The sequence below is a fragment of the Hyla sarda genome, chromosome 5, assembly GCF_029499605.1.
Source record: "Hyla sarda isolate aHylSar1 chromosome 5, aHylSar1.hap1, whole genome shotgun sequence".
Classification (NCBI taxonomy): Eukaryota; Metazoa; Chordata; class Amphibia; order Anura; family Hylidae; genus Hyla; species Hyla sarda.
The window spans coordinates 260842847-260867600 of record NC_079193.1 but is presented as its reverse complement, the minus strand read 5'-3'; the positions used below and the strand labels follow the sequence as shown (position 1 = coordinate 260867600).

The window sequence follows — 24754 nt, the reverse complement described above, 5'->3', positions numbered from 1 at the left end:
AGGCTTAGATGAACCCTTACCTGAAAATTGCTGATATTCCATATTTACTTTAGCAAGTGTTGAAACTGAATTATTACAATATTTCCACACAGTTGTCATCAAAAGATACTAACTATATATTTATATAACGTATAATGTCTTGATATAATACTGAAGGAACCAAAAGAAGAAAAAAGGTGGTGGAGAGTAATATAGAGAAAAATGCAGCATAACACTGTATTCACATAGGCTTTTTTGTACTGTAAAACAGCTAAATTTTTTATAGGGAAAAAAGAAACCAATGTGTGAATATAGTTAAAAGTTTAAAAAAAAACCACAATTGTGATTGAATCTCTATCTATCGTTACACCTTATTGTATGTTCTTTAGTACAGTATATATAGTTGTTGACGTGTATGGTTTGTTAGTACTGAGAACATATTTTACAAATTGATAATTTTATTTATTACAATAAAAATACATCTTTCAATATCCCACGGCATAAAACCATTCTATTTCATCCTTAATACAGTCTATTGCTTACTTTTGTGACATGTGACCTCTGTACTGAAGTGGTTATACGTGGTTTTATTTCGGTTACCGGTCCAGCTGGTACTGGAGTTGGCAGCAGATCTTGCTCATCGTTGTTGACTTCGATTTTAGGTTTCTCTCTCAACATGCAGCTGTCCATCTGGACATTCTCATACTTTATAACAGTGGTGAAATCCATTTGTCTAATTCATATTAAGAAAGAAACAGTCATTATTCATATGTTCTTATTCAATGACCAAAACGTTTTTATTTCATGGTGAACTTACTCCATATTCACAATTAAATTCTGGATACATCCATAGAATGACTGGTTTGTTTTGAGCACGGTGGTGGCCATTTTTGCAGGAACTCCACCAATGAAAAAGCTGGATGTTTTAATGTGAACCGATTCAACAGACGGACCGTTTAGTCTGGCTTCAGCTGGCTTTCCTTCATCCACCTGTACACTCACCATCCTGGGAAACACAGATAATAAGATATAAGTCCCGTAATTTGAAACAACTGAATGATTATTATACTTTACCTGGTTATGTAGATGAAAGATAAAAGTTAACTTGAAATGGAGCGACTGTCATAGACAGAATAGCCAAATTAATGCTTAGTGTTGAGCCTATACTCTCTCCCATAAATAAGATACTTAAATGTTCTGTTTAATTTACTTGGTAATAAAGTCACTGTTTGGATTTACTATCATACTCTAGTGCAATATAGAAGTCTGATACATAGAAGAGCTTGTGTAGAAGTTATGGCACATTAAGAGGCTCGTGAAGATGGTGTCTGGCACTTACAATAGGAGAGCTGTACAAGCAGTTGTAGGGTACATGAGAAGGATTAAGGAGTTATATCCCATATGAGGTCTAGAATGGGCATTACAGTATAGAATAGATGAAGTAGGAGTTATATGGCACATAGAGGAGCTGGAGAACTGGTGACCTTGGAACAAAGGGATTACTTAAATACTAATGTGCATATTCACATATGAGAGTCAACATAGAGACCTGTCCAATCTAACCCAGGGGGCACATACTACATATCATTTAGGAAAGCAGGCGTAACCATCAGCATAGTTTTTGTTTGACAGTAGGGACAGATATACAATGGACGTCTCTGTCATAGAATTGGATGAATGATTTTAAAAACCTATTTGGTTTTATGGCTTTCTGGAATTATTTATATTTTAAAGTTGACACAGGTAAAGAGGGAGCATTTCAGTGTACAGAGTAGAGTAGTAGTCATTGTGCCCATAGGAAAGCTGGGAAAATAGAGTGTTCTGGCATGAAGAAGGACTGAGAACAGACCAATCTGGTGAATAGAAGGGTTGAGGATGAAGAGGTTGTTATGTTTAGAAAAAAATTATCATATGTACCTCTTGTTACGAAGAAGAATTAGCGAATGTTCTTGACCGTCACTATATGTTCCCATTGGTGATTTTACCACAACTTTCCTTGTGCTAGCCCCATCCATAGGATTGATATGTAGTTCAATGTGTCCATTTACCAGCATTATAGCAAAGAATGGCTAGAAAACAATAATCAATTGTTAAGACAAGGATTTACAATTTACCATTAATTCTTTTTTTCTTCAGTAAAAATAGTCTATCATGGTGTAGGCTAAGGTAATTTTTAAAGCACGTTGCATTACATATGCAGAGGAAATACTTGAAAATATATAAAAGTAAACAAGATAAGAGGATGAATACAAGAAGGTACTATGTTCATAGAAGCCAATTTTACTGTATCATAATGGTCTGAAACAAACTTGTGGTAGCTATAAAAGTAGAGGTACATAAATAACCTGGTAAAGTAACACCACAGGCCATCAAAAAGGTTTAGCATGACCCTACTAGAATGCCCACTAACTGAGCACATAAAATGTCCCAACACTCCAGAAGAGAAGAAACGCGGCACACTGCAGCAACCAATTTGTGAGATTTATTCTTTTATCAGTGTTACAATTCAGTAGCAATGAATTGTAACACTGATGTGTGAATAAAACGCACAACTTTTATTGCTGGAGTGTTGCTTCGTTTCTATTCTAGAGTGTTAGATTTACCATGGTGGTGGTCAGATCTTGTAAAGCAAAGCACCCACTTATAGGGCTATAAGTCCCAGCACAATGCCAGTTCCAATTATTTTTGTTGTACAAAAATGGCCCAACATGTTTCCCCTGGATGATTGCAGGTTCATCATGGGATAGAAACTGGGATATCTGAATACCAATATATCAAAGCAAAATAAAGAAGAAAAAAACATGGCCCTGATATGCAATTGGCAATGTTTAATACAACTTAGTTGTTAAATGAAGCTTTATATTTCTTAAAGTGAGCTGTACATACTGAAAAAGGGGCTCAGAGCTCCTTATTAGAGGAACAGACCTCCAATCTCTATTAAGATAGTTAAAGTAAATCATTATTGCAAAATGAAGTCTCCATTACTTACATAAAAATTACAATGATACGTATGCTGTACGACGCGCTAATATCGACCTGAAGCCTTAATACTCGCATCATTATAGATGTAGTAACATTACAGCACCCTTGAAGAATGTATTCTGTATTGCTGGAGCTATTACACAAATTAGCAGCCGCACTGATTAACCATTACCCTGAATCTGTAATGAAGGGCTATAAGATTCATCTTTATCTGGATGGAGAGCCAGAATGTTATAATACAGGTGAAGTCAGAAAAGAAGCAATTCTCCTTTTTCATATAAAATATTCATGTGGAAATTACTATTTCAAGATTTTAGCACTGTACAACAGCACAACACATCCGCCATAGATACCCTGAATAAAGAATAAGCTCACAGCTTTGTGACCTTATTATACAGAGTGATTGGGCTTCAGGCGCTGCCTCAGGTTATTGAAGTCTGAAAATCTAATTTCACAAAATGCCGGAGGCTTTGTCAAACAGCGGTAATTCTCACACAACACTGCCTTCTCCATGAAATCACACACATGCAAAACAAGCAGTTATGTATTCCTTTTCTCTGGAAAAAATTCTACATAAAACAATGACCCATTTAATGGTTATGTACAGTGCTTCAGACCCTTTCAATTGTTCATCCTTTTTGTTATGTTGTGGCCTTGTGATAAAATAAAAAAAAATATTCAAGCTTTCCCCCATCATTCTGCACTCAGTACCCCATAATGGTAAAGTGAAAGCAGAATGTAAGAAATCTTTGCTTATTTACTGAAAAAGAAAAACTAAAATATTGCATTGGTAAAATTATTCAGACCCTTTATGCAATATTTTGGCAGCAATTACAGCCTCTAGTCGTCTTGGATATAATGACAGATGGATGGGGACCATCAGTCTCTGCAGAGATGTTAAATTAGATTTAAGTCATGGATCTGGCTGGGCCACTCAAGGACATTCTCAGAATTGTCCCTAATCCTGTGTGGTTTTGGTTGTGTTCTTAGGGTCATTGGCTTGTAGGGAGGTGAACCTTTGACTCAGTCCCAAGTCCAGAGCTCTGGTTGATCTTCTGGACTATTCTTTCATCTGCACACAGGATCTTTGGAGCTCAGCTAAAGTGGGCATTGGGTTCTTGGTCGCCTCTCTTGGCAAGGCCTTTCTACTGCGATTACCTATTTTAATGGGATGGCCAGCTCTAGAAAGAGTCCTGGTTGTTCCAAACTTCTTCCATTTAAAAATTAGAAACATCTCAAAGATGATCAACAGAAATAGGAGGCCCAGAAAGCTGAATTTCTGGTGTCACAGCAAAGGGTCGGCATATGTACAGTACAGACCAAAAGTTTGGACACACCTTCTCATTCAGAATTTTCTTTATTTTCAAGACTATGAAAATTGTAGATTCACACTGAAGGCATTCAAACTATGACGTAACACATGTGGAATTATATACGTAACAAAAAAGTGTGAAACAACTGCAAATATGTCATATTCTAGGTTCTTCAAAGTAGCCACCTTTTGCTTTGATTACTGCTTTGCACACGCATTCTCTTGATGAGCTTCAAGAGGTAGTCACCTGAAATGGTCTTCCAACAGTCTTGAAGGAGTTCCCAGAGATGCTTAGCACTTGTTGGCCCTTTTGCCTTCACTCTGCGGTCCAGCTCACCCCAAACCATCTTGATTGGGTTCAGGTCTGGTGACTGTGAAGGAAAGGTCATCTGGCACAGCACCCCATCACTCTCCCTCTTGGTCAAATAGCCCTTACACAGCCTGGAGGTGTGTTTGGGGTCATTGTCCTGTTGAAAAATAAATGATGGTCCAACTAAACGCAAACCGGATGGAATAGCATGCCGCTGCAAGATGCTGTGGTAGACTTGCTGGTTCAGTATGCCTTCAATTTTGAATAAATCCCCAACAGTATCACAAGCAAAGCACCCCCACACCATCACACCTCCTCCTCCACACCAGCACACCTGTGAAGTGAAAACCATTTCAGGTGACTACCTCTTGAATCTCAACAAGTGACTGCCAAGAGTGTGCAAAGCAGTAATCAAAGCAAAAGGCGGCTACTTTGAAGAACCTAGAATATGACATATTTTCAGTTGTTTCAAACTTTTTTTTTATGTATATAATTCCAGATGTGTTAATTCATAGTTTTAATGCCTCCAGTGTGAATCTACAATTTTCATAGTCATGAAAATAAAGAAAACTTTGAATGAGAAGGTGTGTCCTAACTTTTGCTCTGTACTGTATGTCTATGCAAAATTTAAGTTTTTCCTTTTTAATACATTTACCAAAATTTCTAAAATTCTGTTTTTGCATCCTCATAATGGGGTATTCAGTGCAGAGTAATAGGAAAACCACAATAATTTTTTTGATATATTTTAACACACGGTCTTACCATAACAAAAAGTAAAAAAAAAAATGAAATGGTTCTGAATGAAGACTTTCTGAATGTATCTTATGAATGTGTGCCCCTTTCCTGTGCATTGAGATGGTAACTGACAACCTTTAACCTAAAGGTTAAATATGATATTGCCTTCTCTGCCTTCTGCAGAATCAGATTGGTTTTTCATACAGATATAATTCATGAGACAGAATACTGTAAATATTCTCAAGAGCAAAATTTACCCTTTATGATTTCATGCTAGATTCATGTAGACAAAATAAAAGTTTTTTCTTTATACGTACATGTTTTTTAAACATACAATAAGCATACAGCTATACTTTTTTTTGTAAGTGTTAATACATTTTTTTGCATAAAAACAACATTTTTTGACAAAAAATTATATTTTTCTTATAAAAATATTTTTCTTCCTCTTATAAATAATGGTTTTACTTTAAAAAAAATCTTCACATTTTATACATTTCTTATTTTCTGTAATGTAAAAAATGTACAAGATGTACAAGAAAAAGTTTATAGACGTAAAGAAGGCAAAAGGCAAGTACAAACTTTTGCACCACCGTTTGCCAACTGAAGTCTATGGGTACATCAGACAATATTTTTCTATGCATTGAAAGATTTTCGCCGTATAAGATGCACTTTTTCTTCCCCAAAACTGGGGGGGAAAAGTTGGTGCGTCTTATAAGGCGTATACACACCTATCGCGGCGGTCCCTGCGGCCATCAACGGACGGGACCCGCGGCTAATGCAGGACATCACCGATCGCGGTGATGCCCTGTATTAACCCTTCAGATGCGGCAATCAAAGCTGACTGCCGTGTCTAAAGCAAAAATAACACTAACCCGGCTGTTCAGTCGGGCTGTTCGGGACCGCCGCGGTGAAATCACGGCATCCCGAACAGCTTACAGGACACCGGTGTCTGCCTCGGTGTCTGCTCCGTGCCGGGATCCCCTGCATGGCCGGCGCTCTCCTTCGTCTTCATCACGTTGTTGCGCACGCCGTCCCGTCATCCAATAGGAGCGGCGTGCGTAGCGACGTCATTGCGGCGATGGAGAGCGAGGATACCTGGCAGCAGAGACGTTCCGGAGTGAAGGGGACATCCCGGGGACGCGGCGACAGCGATGGAGGGCGACATCCAGGGCAGCGGTGACGGGTCCGGAGCGGCTGTCTTCAACCTGCGGACCTCCAGATGTTGCAAAACTACAACTCTCAGCATGCCCGGACAGCCAACGGCTGTCCGGGCATGCTGGGAGTGGTAGTTTTGCAATATCTGAAGGTCCGCAGGTTTAAGATCACTGTCCTATACTTTACATTGTATTTGGTTCAGAATCTTTATTTTCTAGATTAGGTGCGTTTTATATGCCGGAGCGTTTTATATGACGAAAAATACGGTACACTCAATGGAGGAGATTTATCAAAACTTGTGCAGGGGGAAAGTGGTGCAGTTGCCCATAGCAAGAAATCTTTTTGAAAAAAAAAAATTATCTTTTTGTAAGAAAGATAGCCATGTCACCTAAATTAGATGTCACATCTGCAACACGTCTACTTTATGTAGATATTATTAGGTAAATTTACTTTTACCTTTTTAGGACATTAGAGAGTTAATACGTTTAGCAGCAATTTTCCAAATTTTAAGGAAAATTTCTAACTTGTATTTTTAGTGACCAGTTTACTTTCATTTTTAAAAAAGGCCTCTGAAAAAAAAATTGATTGGTTGCCAAGGGCAACCGCACCACTCTTCCTCTACACAGGTTTTGATAAATGCCCCCCATTGTGCCTCAGTTCAGCCTGGATTCTCAGTCTTGACGCAATTTGCAGTATAATACATGTGGATGGGGACACCGAACTCAATCCACACATAAGAGAAAAAAAATAACAATAATTTCAGAGCACGCTCATGTTATTGTGGTGCTACAGGTTTTCACCATGGATTCAAGCCTTTAAATGCAAAGTGGAGCTTTACTTTAAGAGGTACCAAGTTACAGAACCATTTTCTTGAGAATTATTTAGGCTGCTGCAAAATCTAGCTTACTTTTTATGGATAATTTCATAGTGGAAACTTAATTTAAGCATTACATTGACCTTTGAAGTAAAATGCATTACTCACCAGTTGGGCTTGTCTGCGAGTTCGTTTCTCCACCTGCTTGCCAAAACCAGCCAAGATAACTCCGGTCTCATTGAGTGTGGAAAATGACACCATGACCTCAGACTCTGGTGGCAGGGACACAGGCAACATCTCTACGTAGCCATCATTAAGAACTGTTATACTACGGGTAGGCTGAAAAAAAGAGACAAATGTACGTTGAGTAATGTATCAAGTGAAATACATCATCTCTTAAATACTGAATGCAAATTGTAGCAAATGTATTAAAAAGTATGGCATAACCAATTTGGTGCAACCCACTTAACAAATCAAATGGTTTCTCCTTCATTTCTCCACCGTACTAATTTTCTGACACACACTGTTCATAAATTAGGCACATTTGGATCGTCTGGGGTGCTACTTCCAACTAGCGACCCATATGATCCATGATTAGAGCATCCTGTGTTTAGAAGACAGACTAGCAGTTCACTCAGAGATCACATTACATGCTGCCAATTCAAGTCTATAAAGAGGAGGAGGTGTGAGGAGTGAAATAGAAGAGGGAGGGAGTTCAGATAGCAAAGGCAGAACGAGACATACGCAAGTAATAAATTGACCAGAAAGAGTGCTGCTCCTCATGTATATAGGACAACTTATCTTAAAAAGTCACAGGTACACTTTCGGTATGGTTCACTTTATCAGTTTATGTTTTCTCAAACTATTCCTACAGTACGTAACAAAACATTTCAATCTAGATGTGAAGAAGTCCACATACAAAGTCTATATACTAAGGCACCCTTTAAAACCTGAAATGTTTAACCAAGAAAAAATGATACCTCTTAAATAAAGCATAGAGCCTCTCACCTCTAACTTGCAGCTTTTCCTCACACCGTATGCATTTCTCAGAAGGTCAAAGTTTGAGCGTGAAATCTCCAAATTCCTTATGCAACCAACGTAAGATCTACTGCTCAGCTGGCGCCTAGACATGGTAATAAAAAAGTATTACGGTACATCTTTTATAAGCAGACATGCACATAGTTCAGTACATATATATAGATATATAACTAATGCATGACCTCAACCTGAAGATAACTACTAATGGTCTTATTTGTGTGATCAACACCTGCACTGAGAGAAGCTACATCTGCTTTTAAGGGTAATTGAGCAACATAATGAAGGCAATCTGAAGATGACTACAAATAGTAAGCAATACATCAAATGATCTGCCAGACGGCGATTCTATTAATATTTATATAAAAATCCTACACATCCTACTTTCCCCCAATATGTAATGCTAAGGCTTGTTAGATGGTCAGCAGATCTTAATAAGAGATGTGTTTTACCTATGGGCATTTTTGCTATACATAAAACAGCATAGATAGACTATTTCTTCTTTGTAGTCTCACATTACTATGGAAAAACCTTAAAGTAACATACCTGATAACTCTGGATCGAGGAAGACCTCCAATATATATTGGATCTTTATCTGATCTGTTAAGGTCTGATGCTGTGCCAGGAGCTTCTCCTTGTTTCATCTCCTTCTGGCTGGAATTGTAGGAATCCATAACAGCCAATATACCTTTTCAAACAAATTGTAAGAATATTAGATATTTTGGACACCTGTGATGTCCTTTTTTGAGGTATTTAATCTATTGTCTTCTGAAAACCATTGTCCATATGGGTAGGGTATATGGATTTCATAGATGGTTTTCCCCACTCTATTAGCGGTCTGTAAGAACAACATGCCAGCGCTACAACCACACAAAAATGCATTGCCGTCTCATAGCATTTCCAGGCTAATTCCGCAGAAAGAATAGACATGGCTATTCTTTCTGCGGACACCACAATCTGAATTTCCCCGCCAGAAACATTTGGAAATACTGCCATCTGAACCGTGCAGCAGAATCACTTTGAAATCAATGGGACTCTGTTGCAGCGGAATGTAGACTGCAGAAGAATTCCACAGAGAAATTCCATCAGGTGAACATAGCCTTATGGACATGCTTAGCAAGGATCCGTGCTTGTGTTGGTGGCAAATGGGCTAGTTTGTGTGAACTGGCTATTTCCTGTTTCTGTGCCCTCCAACTACTATCCCCAGGATCGCTTGGAGGGCCATGCCTGAAACTACAATTCGCTGCAAACCTGTGAGGAATGATCTCCCTCCCACCCGGCAGTCACTCCACCCATTGAAGCACTCCCATGCTCCGTTTCAACACCTAACTAGTGATGTAATGTCTCAGGCCACACTGACAAAGAAAACAGGTTGAAAAAACTGAGAAAACATACATTTTGTATGCTGCTTAAAATTAAAATCCAGGGTAAAGATCAAAGAAAAATTGTGAGACCAGCCACCAAACACAGGTACAGACACTTTATTATTAAATTCAGTAACTTTACACTGCCCTGTAGAACAGTCAAATGTAAAAAAAATCCAGAAATACCCAGATGCCAAAAAGCTAAACAGATTTGTAATCTACTTTTATTTCAAAATCTTAATCCTCCCAGTACTTATCAGCTGCTGTATGCTCCAAAAGAAGTTATTTTCTTTTTGAATTTCTTTCCAGTCTGACCACAGTGCTCTCTGCTGACACCTCTATCCATGTCAGGAACTGTCCAGAGCAGGAGCAAATCCCCATAGCAGACTTATCCTGCTCTGGACAGTTCCTGACAAGGACAGCAGAGAGCACTTGAATAAATTCAAAAGGAAAATAACTTCCTCTGTAGTATACAGCAGCTGATAAGTACTGGGAGGATTAAGATTTTTTTTAAATAGGAATAATTTACAAATCTGTTTAATTTTCTGGCACTAGTTGATTAAAAAAAAAACTGAGGTCACCAATAGTCATAAAATGATTACACGACGTAACAAAACCCATTGACTTAAGTCTGGTGACATAAATACCTAAGGATTAGGTCAATATACCTTGCTTCTTATTCCGCTGGAAAGCCACTTTATACCAAGTTCCATCATTGTAACGCCCGTCTGTTGTCAGAATGAGAGGACCCGAACCCAGTTCAACTGAGACTCTTAGCTTGCCATCGACTATTTCCACAGACAGGAAATCTCTCTGAGGAAGGAAACATAAAACATACCAGAGCATTAAGATAGAAGAGCACAGCATTGTCCATTCTAAGTGACAAGAACACATTCAGCCTGGGGTGGGAGGCTTCAGACATTGCATTTATTGTATAAGACTAGAGTTGTCTTCCAACCAGGGTGCCTCCAGCTGTTGCAAGACTACAACTCCCAGCATGCCCGGACAGCCGAAGCCGAGTGGTAGTTTTGCAACAGCTGGAGGCACCCTGGTTAGGAAACACTACCGTATATACTCGAGTATAAGCCGAGTTTTTCAGCACGATTTTTCGTGCTGAAAACACCCCCCTCGGCTTATACTCGAGTGAACTCCCCCACCCGCAGTGGTCTTCAACCTGCGGACTTCCAGAGGTTTCAAAACTACAACTCCCAGCAAGCCAGGGCAGCCATCGGCTGTCCGGGCTTGCTGGGAGTTGTAGTTTTGAAACCTCCGGAGGTCCGCAGGTTGAAGACCACTGCGGCCTTCAACATCATCCAGCCCCCTCTCACCCCCTTTAGTTCTGAGTACTCACCTCCGCTCGGCGCTGGTCCGGTCCTGCAGGGCTGTCCGGTGAGGAGGTCGTCCGGTGGGATAGTGGTTCCGGGCTGCTATCTTCACCGGGGAGGCCTCTTCTAAGCGCTTCGGGCCCGGCCTCAGAATAGTCACGTTGCCTTGACAACGACGCAGATGCGTCGTTGTCAAGGCAACGGCTCTATTCCGGGCCGGAAGCGCGGAGAAGAGGCGCCCCCGGTGAAGATAGCAGCCCGGACCACCTCCTCACCGGACCACCTCCTTACCGGACAGCCCTGCAGGACCGGACCAGCGCCGAGCGGAGGTGAGTACTCAGAACTAAAGGGGGTGAGAGGGGGCTGGATGATGTTGAAGGCCGCAGTGGTCTTCAACCTGCGGACCTCCGGAGGTTTCAAAACTACAACTCCCAGCAAGCCCGGACAGCCGATGGCTGCCCGGGCTTGCTGGGAGTTGTAGTTTTGAAACCTCTGGAGGTCCGCAGGTTGAAGACCACTGAGGGCGAATGATGAGAAGAGGATGATGAAGGGGGGGGGTGTGGGGATGATGAAGGGGGTGGGGATGATGAAAGGGGGGGGGTGTGGGATGATTACAAGGGGATGATGAAGGGGGGATGTGTGGGATGATAAGGGGATGTGTGGGATGATGACAAGGGGATGATGAAGGGGGGATGTGTGGGATGATAAGGGGATGTGTGGGATGATGACAAGGGGATGATGAAGGGGGGATGTGTGGGATGATGACAAGGGGATGATGAAGGGGGGATGTGTGGGATAAGGGGATGTGTGGGATGATGACAAGGGGATGATGAAGGGGGGATGTGTGGGATAAGGGGATGTGTGGGATGATGACAAGGGGATGATGAAGGGGGGATGTGTGGGATGATGACAAGGGGATGATGAAGGGGGGATGTGTGGGATGATGACAAGGGGATGATGAGGATGTTAATGACGGGTCTGGATGATGACAGGGGGGGATGAGGTATTTCCCACCCTAGGCTTATACTCGAGTCAATAACTTTTCCTGGGATTTTGGGTTGAAATTAGGGGTCTCGGCTTATACTCGGGTCGGCTTATACTCGAGTATATACGGTATATTAGACAGATGAAGATAATGTTGAGGAGGAATAACAATATGCATGCTTTTAGTCTGTTGTCACACTGTATTGTTAATACACCACAATGTATACATAATCGAGGCACAGCACTGCTGCAATATTTTATACCATGACGTGGATTGCTTTATATAAGGAGACTGCACCATCTGGTCCAACTGGATCAATTTGCAATGTAAATGATACTTCATAGCTCTTTGCTCTGTATCGCTCTGATCTCTGATCCCTCACCCTATAAACAGGTGACCCGGAGTGATCAGACACTCCGTCTCCGCCAGTGACTATGTTTTTATGCCTAAGGTTAGGACTTGGTATCAATAATAGAGATGTTTGAGTGCAAAGACATATTCACACCAATGCCTGAGGTAGACATTTACAAGCTAGTTTGTTAGTGAGAGAACAATTTTGTTTACAACAATTATGCAAAAATAAAGCAATTGCATTAATGGAAACAAAAGTACATCTGAAATTTGCAAGAAGACATTTTGTCCCCAAACTTGACATTAGCATTTGTAAGGTATGTCAAAAACAGGCACCCCCTAAAAATAAACTAATACATACAGTCATGGCCGTAAATGTTGGCACTCACAGAAAAGGATTGCAGTAACATATATTTTGCTATACACATGTTTATTCCCTTTGTGTGTATTGGAACTAAACCAAAAAAGGGAGGAAAAAAGCAAATTGGACATAATGTCAAACCAAACTCCAAAAATGGGCTGGACAAAATTATTGGCACCCGTAAGTTAAAGGGGTACGCTGGTGGAATTATTTTTTTTAAATGAACTGGTGCCAGAAAGTTAAACAGATTTGTAAATTACTTCTATTAAAAAATCTTAATCTTTACAGTACTTATTAGCAGCTGTATGCTACAGAGGAAATTATTTTCTTTTTTAATTATTTTTTTTTCTTGCCCACAGTGCTCTCTGCTGACACCTCTGTCCGTGTCAGGAACTGTCCAGAGCAGCATAGGTATGCTATGGGGATTTTTATTATTATGGGGATAGTTTGCGCTGACACTCCCTGAGCATGCAGGACAGCCTGAATATCTTTGGAACTTGTTTGGGGCTGCTTATCCACCATCCGGACTATCCTGCGCTGACAGCTTTCATCAAATTTTCTCTTCCATCTATGCCAAGGGAGAGTAGCTACAGTGCCATGGGTTGCAAACTTCTTGATAATGTTGCGCACTCTTGACAAAGGCAAATCTAGATCTCTGGAGATGGTTGAGAATGTTGATATTTTTCCACAATTTTGGTTCTTATGTCCTCAGATAGTTCTCTTATTCTCTTTCCGTTGTCAATGCTTAGTGTGGCACACACAGACACACAATGCAAAGACTAAGTGAACTTCTCTCCTTTTCTGCTTTCAGGTTTGATTTTTATATTGCCCCCAGGTGAGTTTAAAGGAGCATCACATGCTTGAAACAATCTTATTTTTCCCCAATTTTGAAAGGATGCCAATAATTTTGTCCAGACCATTTTTGGAGTTTGGTGTAACATTATGTCCAATTTACTTTTTTCCCCTCACTTTTTTGCTTTAGTTCCAATACACACAAAGGAAAAAAACATGTGTATAGCAAAACATGTGTTACTGCAATCCTTTTCTGTGAGAAATACTTTATTTTCTTGAAAAGTTTCAGGGGTACCAACATTTACGGCCATGACTGTATTTATTACATGTCCAGCTGTCATAATAGGAAAGTTAAATCCATTGCAATTCTAATAAATCGCCAGTAGATGGCAGCGGAGTGTTTAAAGCCCGAATTACATAGTACTGCAAATAGCAGGGGGGAACTTAACCCCTTAAGGACCCAGCCCAAATATACCTTAAAGACCCGTCCATTTTTTTGAACATCTGACCACTGTCACTTTAAGCATTATTAACTCTGGGATGCTTTTACCTTTCATTCTGATTCCGAGATTGTTTTTTTGTGACATATTCTACTTTATGTTAGTGGTAAAATTTTGTCGATACTTGCATCATTTCTTGGTGAAAAATTCCAAAATTTGATGAAAAAATTGAAAATTTGGCATTTTTTTTAATTTGAAGCTCTCTGCTTATAAGGAAAATGGATATTTCAAACAAATTATATACTGATTTACAAATACAATATGTCTACTTTATGTTTGCATCATAAAATTGACGTGTTTTTACTTTTGGAAGACACCAGAGGGCTTCAAAGTTCATCAGCAATTTTTCAATTTTTCACATTTTCAAAATCTGAATTTTTCAGGGACCACTTCAGTTTTGAAGTAGATTTGAAGGGCCTTCATATTAGAAATATCCCATAAATGACCCCATTATAAAAACTGCACCCCTCAAAGTATTCAAAATGACATTCAGAATGTTTGTTAACCCTTTAGGTGTTTCACAGAAATAGCAGCAAAGTGAAGGAGAAAATTCAAAATCTTCATTTTTTACACTTGCATGTTCTTGTAGACCCAGTTTTTGAATTTTTACAAGGGGTAATAGATGAAAAATCCCCCCAAAATTTGTAACCCAATTTCTCTCGAGTAAGGAAATACCTCATATGTGTATGTCAAGTGTTCGGCGGGTGCACTAGAGGGCTCAGAAGGGAAGGAGCGACAATGGGATTTTGGAGAGGGAATTTTGCTGAAATGGTTTTGGGGGGCATGTCACATTTAGGAAACCCCTATGGTGCCAAAATAGCAGAAAACCCCCACATGGCATACCATTTTGGAAGCTACACCCCTCAAGGCACGTAACAAGGGGTCCAGTGAGCCTTCACACCCCACAGGTGTTTGACGACTTTTCGTTAAAGTCGGATGTGTAAATGAAAAAAAATTTTTTTTCACTAAAGTGCATTTTTTCCCCAAAATTTATCATTTTTACAAAGGGTAATGGAAGAAATGCCCACAAAATTTGTAACCCCATCTCTTCTGAGGATGGAAATACCCCATGTTAGGATGTAAAATGCTCTGCGAGTGAACTACAATGCTCAGAAGAGAAGGAGTCACATTTAGCTTTTGGAAAGCAAATTTTGCTGAAATGGTGTTTGGGGGGCATGTCGCATTCAGGAAGCACCTAGGGTGCCAGAACAGCAAAAAAAATAAAAAAACACATGGCATATTATTTTGGAAACGACACCCCTCAATGAACGTAACAAGGGGTACGGTGAGCCTTAACACCTCACAGGTATTTCACAACTTTTTGTGAAAGTTGGATGTGTAAATGAAAAAAAAAATTTTTTTCACAAAAATGCTGTGTTTTCCCCAAATTTTTACAAGGGGTAATAGGAGAAAATGACCACCAAAATTTGTAACCCCATTTCTTCTGAGTATGGAAATACCCCATGTGTGGACGTCAAGGGCTCTGCTGGCACACTACAATGCTCAGAAGAGAAGGAGCGCCATTGAGCTTTTTACAAGAGAATTTGTTTGGAATGGAAGTCGGGGGCCATGTGCGTTTACAAAGCCCCCCGTGGTGCCAGAACAGTCAACCCCCCCACATGTGACCCCATTTTGGAAACTACACCCAAAATGGGAAACTAATAAGGGGTGCAGTGAGTATTTACAACCCACTGGCGTTTGACAGATCTTTGGAACAGTGGGCTGTGCAAATGAAAAATTTAATTTTTAATTTTCACGGATCACTGTTCCAAAAATCTGTCAGACACCTGTGGGGCGTAAATGCTCACTGTTTCCCTTATTACATTATGTGAGGGGTGTATTTTCCAAAATGGGGTCACATGTGGGGGGGTCCATTGTTCTGGCCCTATGGGGGCTTTGTAAACACACGTGGCTTTCAATTGCGGACAAATTTTCTCTTCAAAATCCCAATGGCGCTCCTTCTCTTCTGAGCATTTTAGTACACCCGCAGAGCACTTTATATCCACATATGGGGTATGTTCTTACTCAGAAGAAATGGAGTTACAAATTTTGGGGGACTTTTTTCCTATTTTCCCTTGTGAAAATGAAAAATTTAGGGTAACACCAGCATTTTAGCGAAAATTTTTTTTTTCAAATTTTCCCATCCAACTATTTTGTCAAACACCTGTGGGGTGTTAAGGCACACTATACTCCTTGTTACGTTCCGTGAGGGGTGTAGTTTCCAAAATGGGGTCACATGTGGGTATTTATTTTTTTGTGTTTATGGCAGAACCGCTGTAAAATCAGCCACCCCTGTGCAAATCACCAATTTAGGCCTCAAATGTACATAGTGCGCTCTCACTCCTGAGCCTTGTTGTGCAACATTTTACGCCCACATATGGGGTTCTTCCGTACTCAGGAGAACTTGTGTTACAAATTTTGGTGGTCTTTTTTTGCTTTTATCGCTTGTGAAAATAAAAAGTATGGGGCAACACCAGCATGTTAGTTTAAAAAATAAAAAAAAATTACACTAATAGGCTGGTGTAGACCCCAACTTTTCCTTTTCATAAGGGGTAAAATGAAAAAAAGCCCCCCAAATTTGTAGTGCAATTTCTCCCGAGTATGGAAATACCCCATATGTGGCCCTAAACTGTTTCCTTGAAATACGACAGGGCTTTGAAGTGAGAGAGCGCATGCGCATTTGAGGACTTCATAGGGATTGCATAGGGGTGGACATAGGGGTATTCTACGCCAATGATTCCCAAACAGAGTGCCTCCAGCTGTTGCTAAACTCCCAGCATGCCTGGACAGTCAGTGGCTGTCCAGAAATGCTGGGAGTTGGTGATTTGCAACAGCTGGAGGCTCCGTTTTGGAAACACTGCCGTACGATACGTTTTTCATTTTTATTGGGGGGGGGGGGGGCAGTGTAAGGGGGTGTATATGTAGTGTTTTACCCTTTATTATGTGTTAGTGTAGAGTAGTGTAGTGTTTTTAGGGTACGTTCACACTGCTGGGCGTTTACAGTGAGTTTACCGCTAGGAGTTTGTGCTGTGGCGACAAATTTGCCGCAGCCCAAACTTGAAGCAGAAAACTAACTGTAAACCTACCTGTGTGAATGTACCCTGTACATTCACATGGGGGGACAACACTCCAGCTGTTTCAAAACTACAACTCCCAGCATGTAATGACAGACCGTGCATGCTGGGAGTTCTCAGTATTTTCCAACCAGTGTGCCTCCAGCTTTTGCAAAACTACAACTCCCAGCATGTACTGATCGCCGAAGGGCATGCTGGGAGATGTAGTTATGCAACAGCTGGAGGTACACAACTACAACTTCCAGCATGCCGAGACAGCTGTTTGCTGTTTCGGCATGCTGGGATTTGCAGTTTTGCAACATCTGGAGAGCTATAGCTATAGTGATCTCCAAACTGTGAACCTCCAGATGTTGCAAAACTACAAATCCCAGCATGCTCAGACAGCAAACTGATATGTGGGCATGCTGGGAGTTGTAGTTTTGCAAGATCTGGAGAGCAACAGTATAGAGATCATTGTGCAGTGGTCTCAATCTGTAGCTCTCCAGCTGTTGCAAAACGACAAATTCCAGCGTGCCTAAATAGCTCTCTGGGCATGCTGGGAGTTGTAGTTTTGCAACATCTGGAGGGCTACAGTTTAGAGACCACTCTATAGTGGTCTCAGACTGTAGCCCTCCAGATGTTGCTAAGCAACTCACCGGCTTCCGTAGGATCCACGGAGCTGCGTCGCCGTCCTCTTCTTCCGTCGATCATCGTCCGCTGCCGCTGTCGATTGTGGCCCGCTGCCGTCGCCGAAGGGTGAGTGGACTTCGGTGCCGGTCCTGTGTCGTTTCCCCGTTCTGCCCCGCCTATTGTGGGTGGGCAGGACGGGGAAACCGAAATAAAGCCCCTCGCCCCCGATCTGCTATTGGTCATCGCTTCTTGATGACCAATAGCAGGGATAGGAGGGGTGGCACCCCTGCCACCTCACTCCTATCGCTTCAGGGGGATCGTGGGTGTCTTGGACTCCCACGATCCCCCTTCTATTCCAGGTCATGGGGTCACCATAGACCCGAATCGGCGCAAATCGCAAGTGTGAATTCACTTGCGATTTGCGCCGATCGCCGACATGGGGGGGTCTGATGACCCCCATGGGCATTTGCACGGGGTGCCTGCTGATCGATATTAGCAGGCACCCCGGTCCCCGCCCGGCGCGCGGTGGGGACAGAAATTCCCACGGGTGTATGGATACGTCCTGGGTCCTTAAGTACCAGAAAGCCAGGGCATATCCATACGCCCTAGGTCCTTAAAACCTTGTTTTTATATATATTAACTGGCTCCGGAAAGTTAAACAGATATGTAAATTACTTCTATTAAAAAATCTTAATCCTTCCAATAGTTATTAGCTTCTGAAGTTTTCTGTCTAACTGCTCAATGATGATGTCACGTCCCGGGAACTGTGCATGATGGGAGAATATCCCCATAGGAACCGCACAGCTACCGGGACGTGAGTCATCAGAAAGCAGTTAGACAGAAAACAACAACTCAACTTCAGAAGCTAATAACTATTGGAAGGATTAAGAATTTTTAATAGAAGTAATTTACAAATCTGTTTAACTTTCCGGAGCCAGTTGATATTTAAAAAAATTTTTGGGCCGGGAATACCCCTTTTAATGACAAATCTTTAGTTCCTGGCCGGACAGAATATGCTGTTACTACCCTGTCCACCAGACTGAAAGGCTATGATTTGTCATTGAAGGAAAATTGTTCAATAAAAATACTTCTGGTTTCACCCAGGCCGCTCCCTTCGCACATTGGAATTATTGATCATACTTTCAGTATATGTGCAACACATTCATAGGGAATAATACGACATGTAAATCTAAGCTGGAGGAGCTTGACCCTGCCTCAGTCTGTTCCTGGCCACCTTCTTTTTAGTCAGCAGCTGCCTGGTGTGACTAGCCTGGGGGGATTTCACTTGTCAGCTCTCATTTCTCTGATGGGGTCTCTGCGGAATGCCTGGGTTTACATTACAATTCACACTCGCCCTCTAGATAAAATTAACTGCAAATGTGGACCAAATGTTACAGGGATGTTTACATTATGAAGTACTGGAGACTTTCATAGGCACTTTAGGACAGAAGAAAGCCGAGAGCTTTATCCAGTCTTTTATGCATTCTTGTTTATGTCGGTGTTTATTTGACTTTTTATGTTTTTAATCATTTCCTTATGATAGATATAGTTCTATCCCATGGCCAAAATCACTCAGCAGCAAAAAGATGGCTGACGTGCGGTCCCTGGTTCTGGGACCCTCCCCTGGCTCTGCATTGAAATCTATAGCAGTTATAGAAAAAGCTGAATGCTGCTTGCTTGTCTCTTTTAGAAACTCTCATAGACTTCAATGGAGAATGCTGCATGAAATGTAGTCAACATGGAGAAAAGCAGTGGCTCTGGATCAGAGAGACAGAGTTGCAGTACGCCTGTTCTCCTGATAGATAAGGGCACACACCTATCAAAAATGCCATAAATACCCTATAAATACACTTACTGCAGTTTTTACAATAGTGAGAATTTTTTTAATGGAATGGCTGGAAGAACTGACCAATCAGAATGGGCATTTCACTGGTAAAACACCTGTATTACTGAAGTGCATGCACTGACTGGCTGTCTGGTAGCGCCTCCCTACAGTACAGGGAGGTATTACACGTTCTATACTACTCTTTACCTCACCCAGGGTTAGCTGCTCCTTTTGACACCAGGTTAGGGCGGCTCCATTTTACTTTTTTTTGGACACTGTGGGGGAAACTGATCAAAACCTGTGCAGAGGAACAGTTGCCCTTTGCAACCAATCAGAGCGCTTCTTTCATTTTTAAAGAGGCCTGTGAAAAATGACAGTAGCAATCTGATTGGTTGCTATGGGCAACTGTCAAACTTTTTCTCTACACAGATTTTGATAAATCTCCCCCTACGTGTACTAAACAGGATCCTAAAAAAGTTCTCGTCATCTACAAAGACAGGGATTTACAGCTCCCAACAGCTCTTTCTTACTTTTATATTTAAGGACTTGCTTTATCTGTACATGTCACATAGATTTACAAATGTATGATTTACACCAATTTTTGCGTAAAAAAAGTGTGACTTTTTAGTGGGTTTACACCATGCATTAGAAAAAGTGTGCAAAGCTTGGTGTGGTGTCCCGTACCTTGTATGGTGGTCCCCAAAGTCAGAGTAACTACGCTCAGGTAGGGTCCCCCAGGTGGGACAGCCCCTAGTCGCCTCTCCTCTACTCTAATTCTGTACTGTTTATACATTTATATATTTAATAATAATAATGTATATTTAATATAATGTATAGTGTACTTATCTTGTTAGCGTGGCAGGACCTTCGGTCATGTGACCATGTTAAATCCTCTATGGTATGTTAGAGGACCTTTGGAGGTCCTTGGATCACATGTTACCCATAACCCTTTGTAAAGCTATTGACATCAGTATTGGACCAATTAGCTCTAGCCCAGCCCCTGCCCATATAAGGGAGCTGTAGCCAATTATCGCTCTCTTGGGTTGCTGCTCTCCTGGATGCCGGACTAGCAGGACGGATCTGCACAACTTTCAAAGACACGCTAGGCCTGAAAACCCACCGGCCTCAGCTGAACTAAACCGTGAGTTCTAAACTAATCCCTGCTAAAGCTAGCGTGACTACTGGACCGCAACTAAATCCCCTAAATCCAGTGGAACAGCGCATATCAGTCTAAGGACTCTAAATTGCTTAAGGTCCCAAACTTTGTCAATCTCCAAGAGAACTTGCATTTGTAGAGACTGTTCCTGTTGTGAAATTTGCATAAAATCTTCAGTAAAAGTTCTAACTGTTTTCAGCAAACTCTCTGGATGTGGACATTCAATTATTCTATACCTCCCTATCGCTCTTGGGAAGGGTGGCGGTAGGACAAGCATTACAAAGGAGCCCTCACCCTGGCATCACGAATAGCAAGGGTTAACCAGACACCCTTTAGTCACCGCACAGCTACACCCCATATACCCTACTCCCCCAGGCTATCACATTGGCATAAAGGGGGCATGGCCACAGCATCCCGGCAAATTCACTGGCATAAATTATAGATGAAATGTATGCCAGCTCTGAGATGACATTTCATCATTTCAAAGTGCAGCACTGAGGTAGCCGCTGGTGTCTGAGGTTTACTGTCACGATTCGGCTAGCTGATAGTGGATCCTCTGTGTCAGCGAGGGATTGGCGTGGACCGTGCCGGTGGACCGGTTCTAAGAAGCTACTGGTATTCACCAGAGCCCGCCGCAAAGCGGGATGGTCTTGCTGCGGCGGTAGCAACCAGGTCGTATCCACTGGCAACGGCTCAACCTCGCTGACTGCTGAGAAGGCGTGGGACAGAAGGACTAGGCAGAGACAACGTCAGAAGTAGCAGAAGGTCGGGGCAGGCGGCAAGGTTCGTAGTCAATATAGAAATAGCAGGAGGTCAGGAACACAGTATGGGTAACACAGTAATAGCTTTCACAAGGCACTAAGGCAACAAGATCCGGCAAGGGAGTGCAGGGGAAGTGAGGTATAAGTAGGGCAAGGAACAGGTGCAAGCTAATCAGGGTGATTGGGCCAGGCACCATCATTGGTGCACTGGCCCTTTAAATCTCAGAGCGCTGGCGCGCGTGCGCCCTAGAGAGCGGAGCCGCGCGCGCCAGAGCATGACAGCCGGGGACCGGGACAGGTAAGTGACCTGGGATGCGATTCGCGAGCGGGCGCGTCCCGCTATGCGAATCGCATCCCCGCCGGCCATGTCAGTGCAGCGCTCCCGGTCAGCGGGTCTGACCGGGGCGCTGCAGGGAGAGAAACGCTGCGAGCGCTTCGGGGAGGAGCAGGGACCCGGAGCGCTCGGCGTAACATTTACTAAGATGTGTGCACATATCCGCCAAATGAATCGCGCAAATCGAATGCATGCAGGATTTTACATGGTGTTTAAAATGACAGTTTTAGTAAATTTCCTATTATAAATCGGAATTAGCATAGTGTGCAGAGAAGGCAGTAAAATGACAAATCCAACCTTTCCACGCAAGTTTTTTTTAAAAGGGTATCATAAAGTTATCCCCCATCCCTAGGATATCGGATAACTAGCTAATCTGTTGGACTCCACACCAGTCCTGATAACTCAGGAATATATGGTGCACACCAATCGTGTGCAGCAAACACTCATTCATTCTCTATGGGGTTTCCAAACATTGCTGAACATTGAGCTCAGCAATGTTTGGAAACCCCATAGAAAACATATAGAGCATTGGCTGTTTTAAGTCAAAGGGTAAATGTTCTTGTCATCAGCGGGGGTCCCAGCATTTGGACAACCCACTCATTTGTTTGCTATACCCTATCCTGTAATCAGGGAATAACTTTCTGAAATGGGGATACCTCTTTAAAAATGATCTGCGAGCAAAACATTTTAGGCACATATTTATTATTATTTGTAATAAATCTATAATATGGTATTATCAGACTTACTGTTCCATTGGAGGCAAGGTAAAGTAGAAGCCCATTTGGTGAAAATGTACGGAAGTGTATAAATATCTGAGTTGTGGTAGAACGTAGGGTCTTTTCCACAATGGAATACCCACTGCCATCAAAATAGAAGGAAGTGTCTTCATCCTGGGGGCTACAAAAATAAATACATACATAAATAAATGAGCGCAGTTTCAAAAGATAAAAAAACCTTTTAATGATATGTCTTGCGAGAAGATACAATCTGCGTAATCACTGTCTGGCCTTCCTTTGCAGAATATATATATATATATATATATATATATATATATATATATTTATACATATATATATATATATATATATATATATATATAAGCAAACAAAATACTGTATATACTCGGGTATAAGCCGAACTGAATATAAGCAGAGACCCCTAATTTCACCCCCCCAAAAAACTGGAAAAGTTATTGACTCAACCATAAGCCTAGGGTGGGAAATACATCATCCCCCCATGTCATCATCCAGACCCCCGTCATCATCCAGATCCCCATCATTATCCAGACCCCCGTCATCATCCAGACCCCCTTTCATCATCACCGCCTGTCAACGTCACTAGTCCGGGGCAGGCCCGGAGCGCGGAGAAGAGGGCCCCCCCCCCGGTGAAAATGGACAGCCCGGAACGACTATCCCTGCAGCATAGATGGCCCGGACCAGCTCACCCTTCCTTCTCACCGAGGGGAGGTGAGTAGAAAACTAAAGGGGGTCTGGATGATTACGAAGGCCGCAGTGGTCTTCAACCTGCGGACCTCCAGATGTTTCAAAACAACAACTCCCATCATGCCCGGACAGCCGATGACTGTCCGGGCATGCTGGGAGTTGTAGTTTTGCAACATCTGGAGGTCCGCAGGTTGAAGACCACTGAGAAGGGATTGACAGGTGGAGAGTTCACTGAAGTATAAGCCGAGGGGGGGCTTTTTCAGCACGAAAAATCGTGCTGACAAACTCGGCTTATACTCGAGTATATACGATACAAACTATTCAGTAACCATTCATGGTGGTTCATCCTCCTGATACATTGGCACAGCTGTGAGGTGTCACTGTCAATGGGAAGATAATGTAAATGTTGCAGCCTATAAATCTATACTTCTAATACCGTGAACATGAACTAAATTGTGTGTTGCAGCGATTACATGCTGTGATATGATATTACAATTGGAGTCTTAAACCAATATGTTGTTATACACTGCTCTCTGCTGGTCACAACTGGTAGTATAAGCTTATGTCCTTACATTTTTTTGCTATGAATACACAGGAGGGGTGTATTCATAGCAAAAAGAGTAGCATAATTGCACAAAGAAAATAATGATATATTCCCCCACATTTCTGAGCAGAGAATGATAGCTTAATAAGGCAGGTAGATTTTAGTAAGATTACTGACAAATGGTATCTGAGACCTGTTAGTTGGCATAGGTTTCGTCTACAGTGGAAGCCAGACTATGAGCACATTGGCTTATCGATGTGCTTGAGTCTGTATTTCACATAGCCACCAATCACAGCTCAGCTTTCATATCTTTCGGCAAAGTTTTGGTAGAATGAGTTGTGATTGGTCGCTATGGGCAAAACCAGACAGTCTTAGTTTTAGGCAGCTTAAAAAAATTGGGCCATTTTGTGTATTTGATGCAGAACATATGTAGTCCAAAACCCAACTCCCCGCTGACTACAATGGGAAAGGGGGGAAATGCACTAAAACACAGGGTAGTTAATGGGAGCTTGAGAGATGCCACCCCGACCCATGACGTCATGAGCCTCCGGCACGACAGCCGGCATTTTAAATGGATGATGAGTGCTGCAGGAAGATGTGGGGGGTCCCACGATCAGACATCTTATCCCCTATCATTTGGATAGGGGATAAGATGTCTAGCGGTGAAGTACCCCTTTAATTTCTCACATTGCTTTGGTAATATTAAAGCTGTGTCGGTCAGTGCTTTTAGCCAAAACCAGGAGTGGAACCGACACGGACAAAAAATCTATTATGGAAAAGTGAGGACCAAATACTGACCAAAATATTGAGGGATCTGTATTGTATGTGATAAGGGAAAATACACACTAGATGGATTTGCAGCAGATTTTCTGCCCAGAAATTTCCATAGTAAATCCAGAGCAGATTACAGGACCAGAAAAGTCAATGTGATTTTTGAAATCTTATCTACACACGGCAGAAGTTTTCCTCATTTAAATTGACTTGCGGTCTGGATTTTAAAATCTGTAGA

The 24754-nt window shown here is 41.9% G+C and overlaps 1 protein-coding gene across 1 annotated transcript in view; it reads right to left on the bottom strand.

The window, feature by feature from the left end:
* LAMA1 (laminin subunit alpha 1) overlaps window positions 1-24754 on the bottom strand; it is a 197171-nt gene that overhangs the window by 10516 nt on the left and 161901 nt on the right. Inside the window, exons 49-56 of the mRNA XM_056521606.1 lie at window positions 22506-22656; window positions 10355-10499; window positions 8869-9010; window positions 8296-8410; window positions 7456-7626; window positions 1897-2048; window positions 797-985; window positions 523-712 (exon numbers count right to left, since the gene is read on the bottom strand). Of these exons, the coding sequence (XP_056377581.1) occupies window positions 523-712; window positions 797-985; window positions 1897-2048; window positions 7456-7626; window positions 8296-8410; window positions 8869-9010; window positions 10355-10499; window positions 22506-22656 (1255 nt within the window). The remainder of the gene's footprint in view (window positions 1-522; window positions 713-796; window positions 986-1896; window positions 2049-7455; window positions 7627-8295; window positions 8411-8868; window positions 9011-10354; window positions 10500-22505; window positions 22657-24754) is intronic.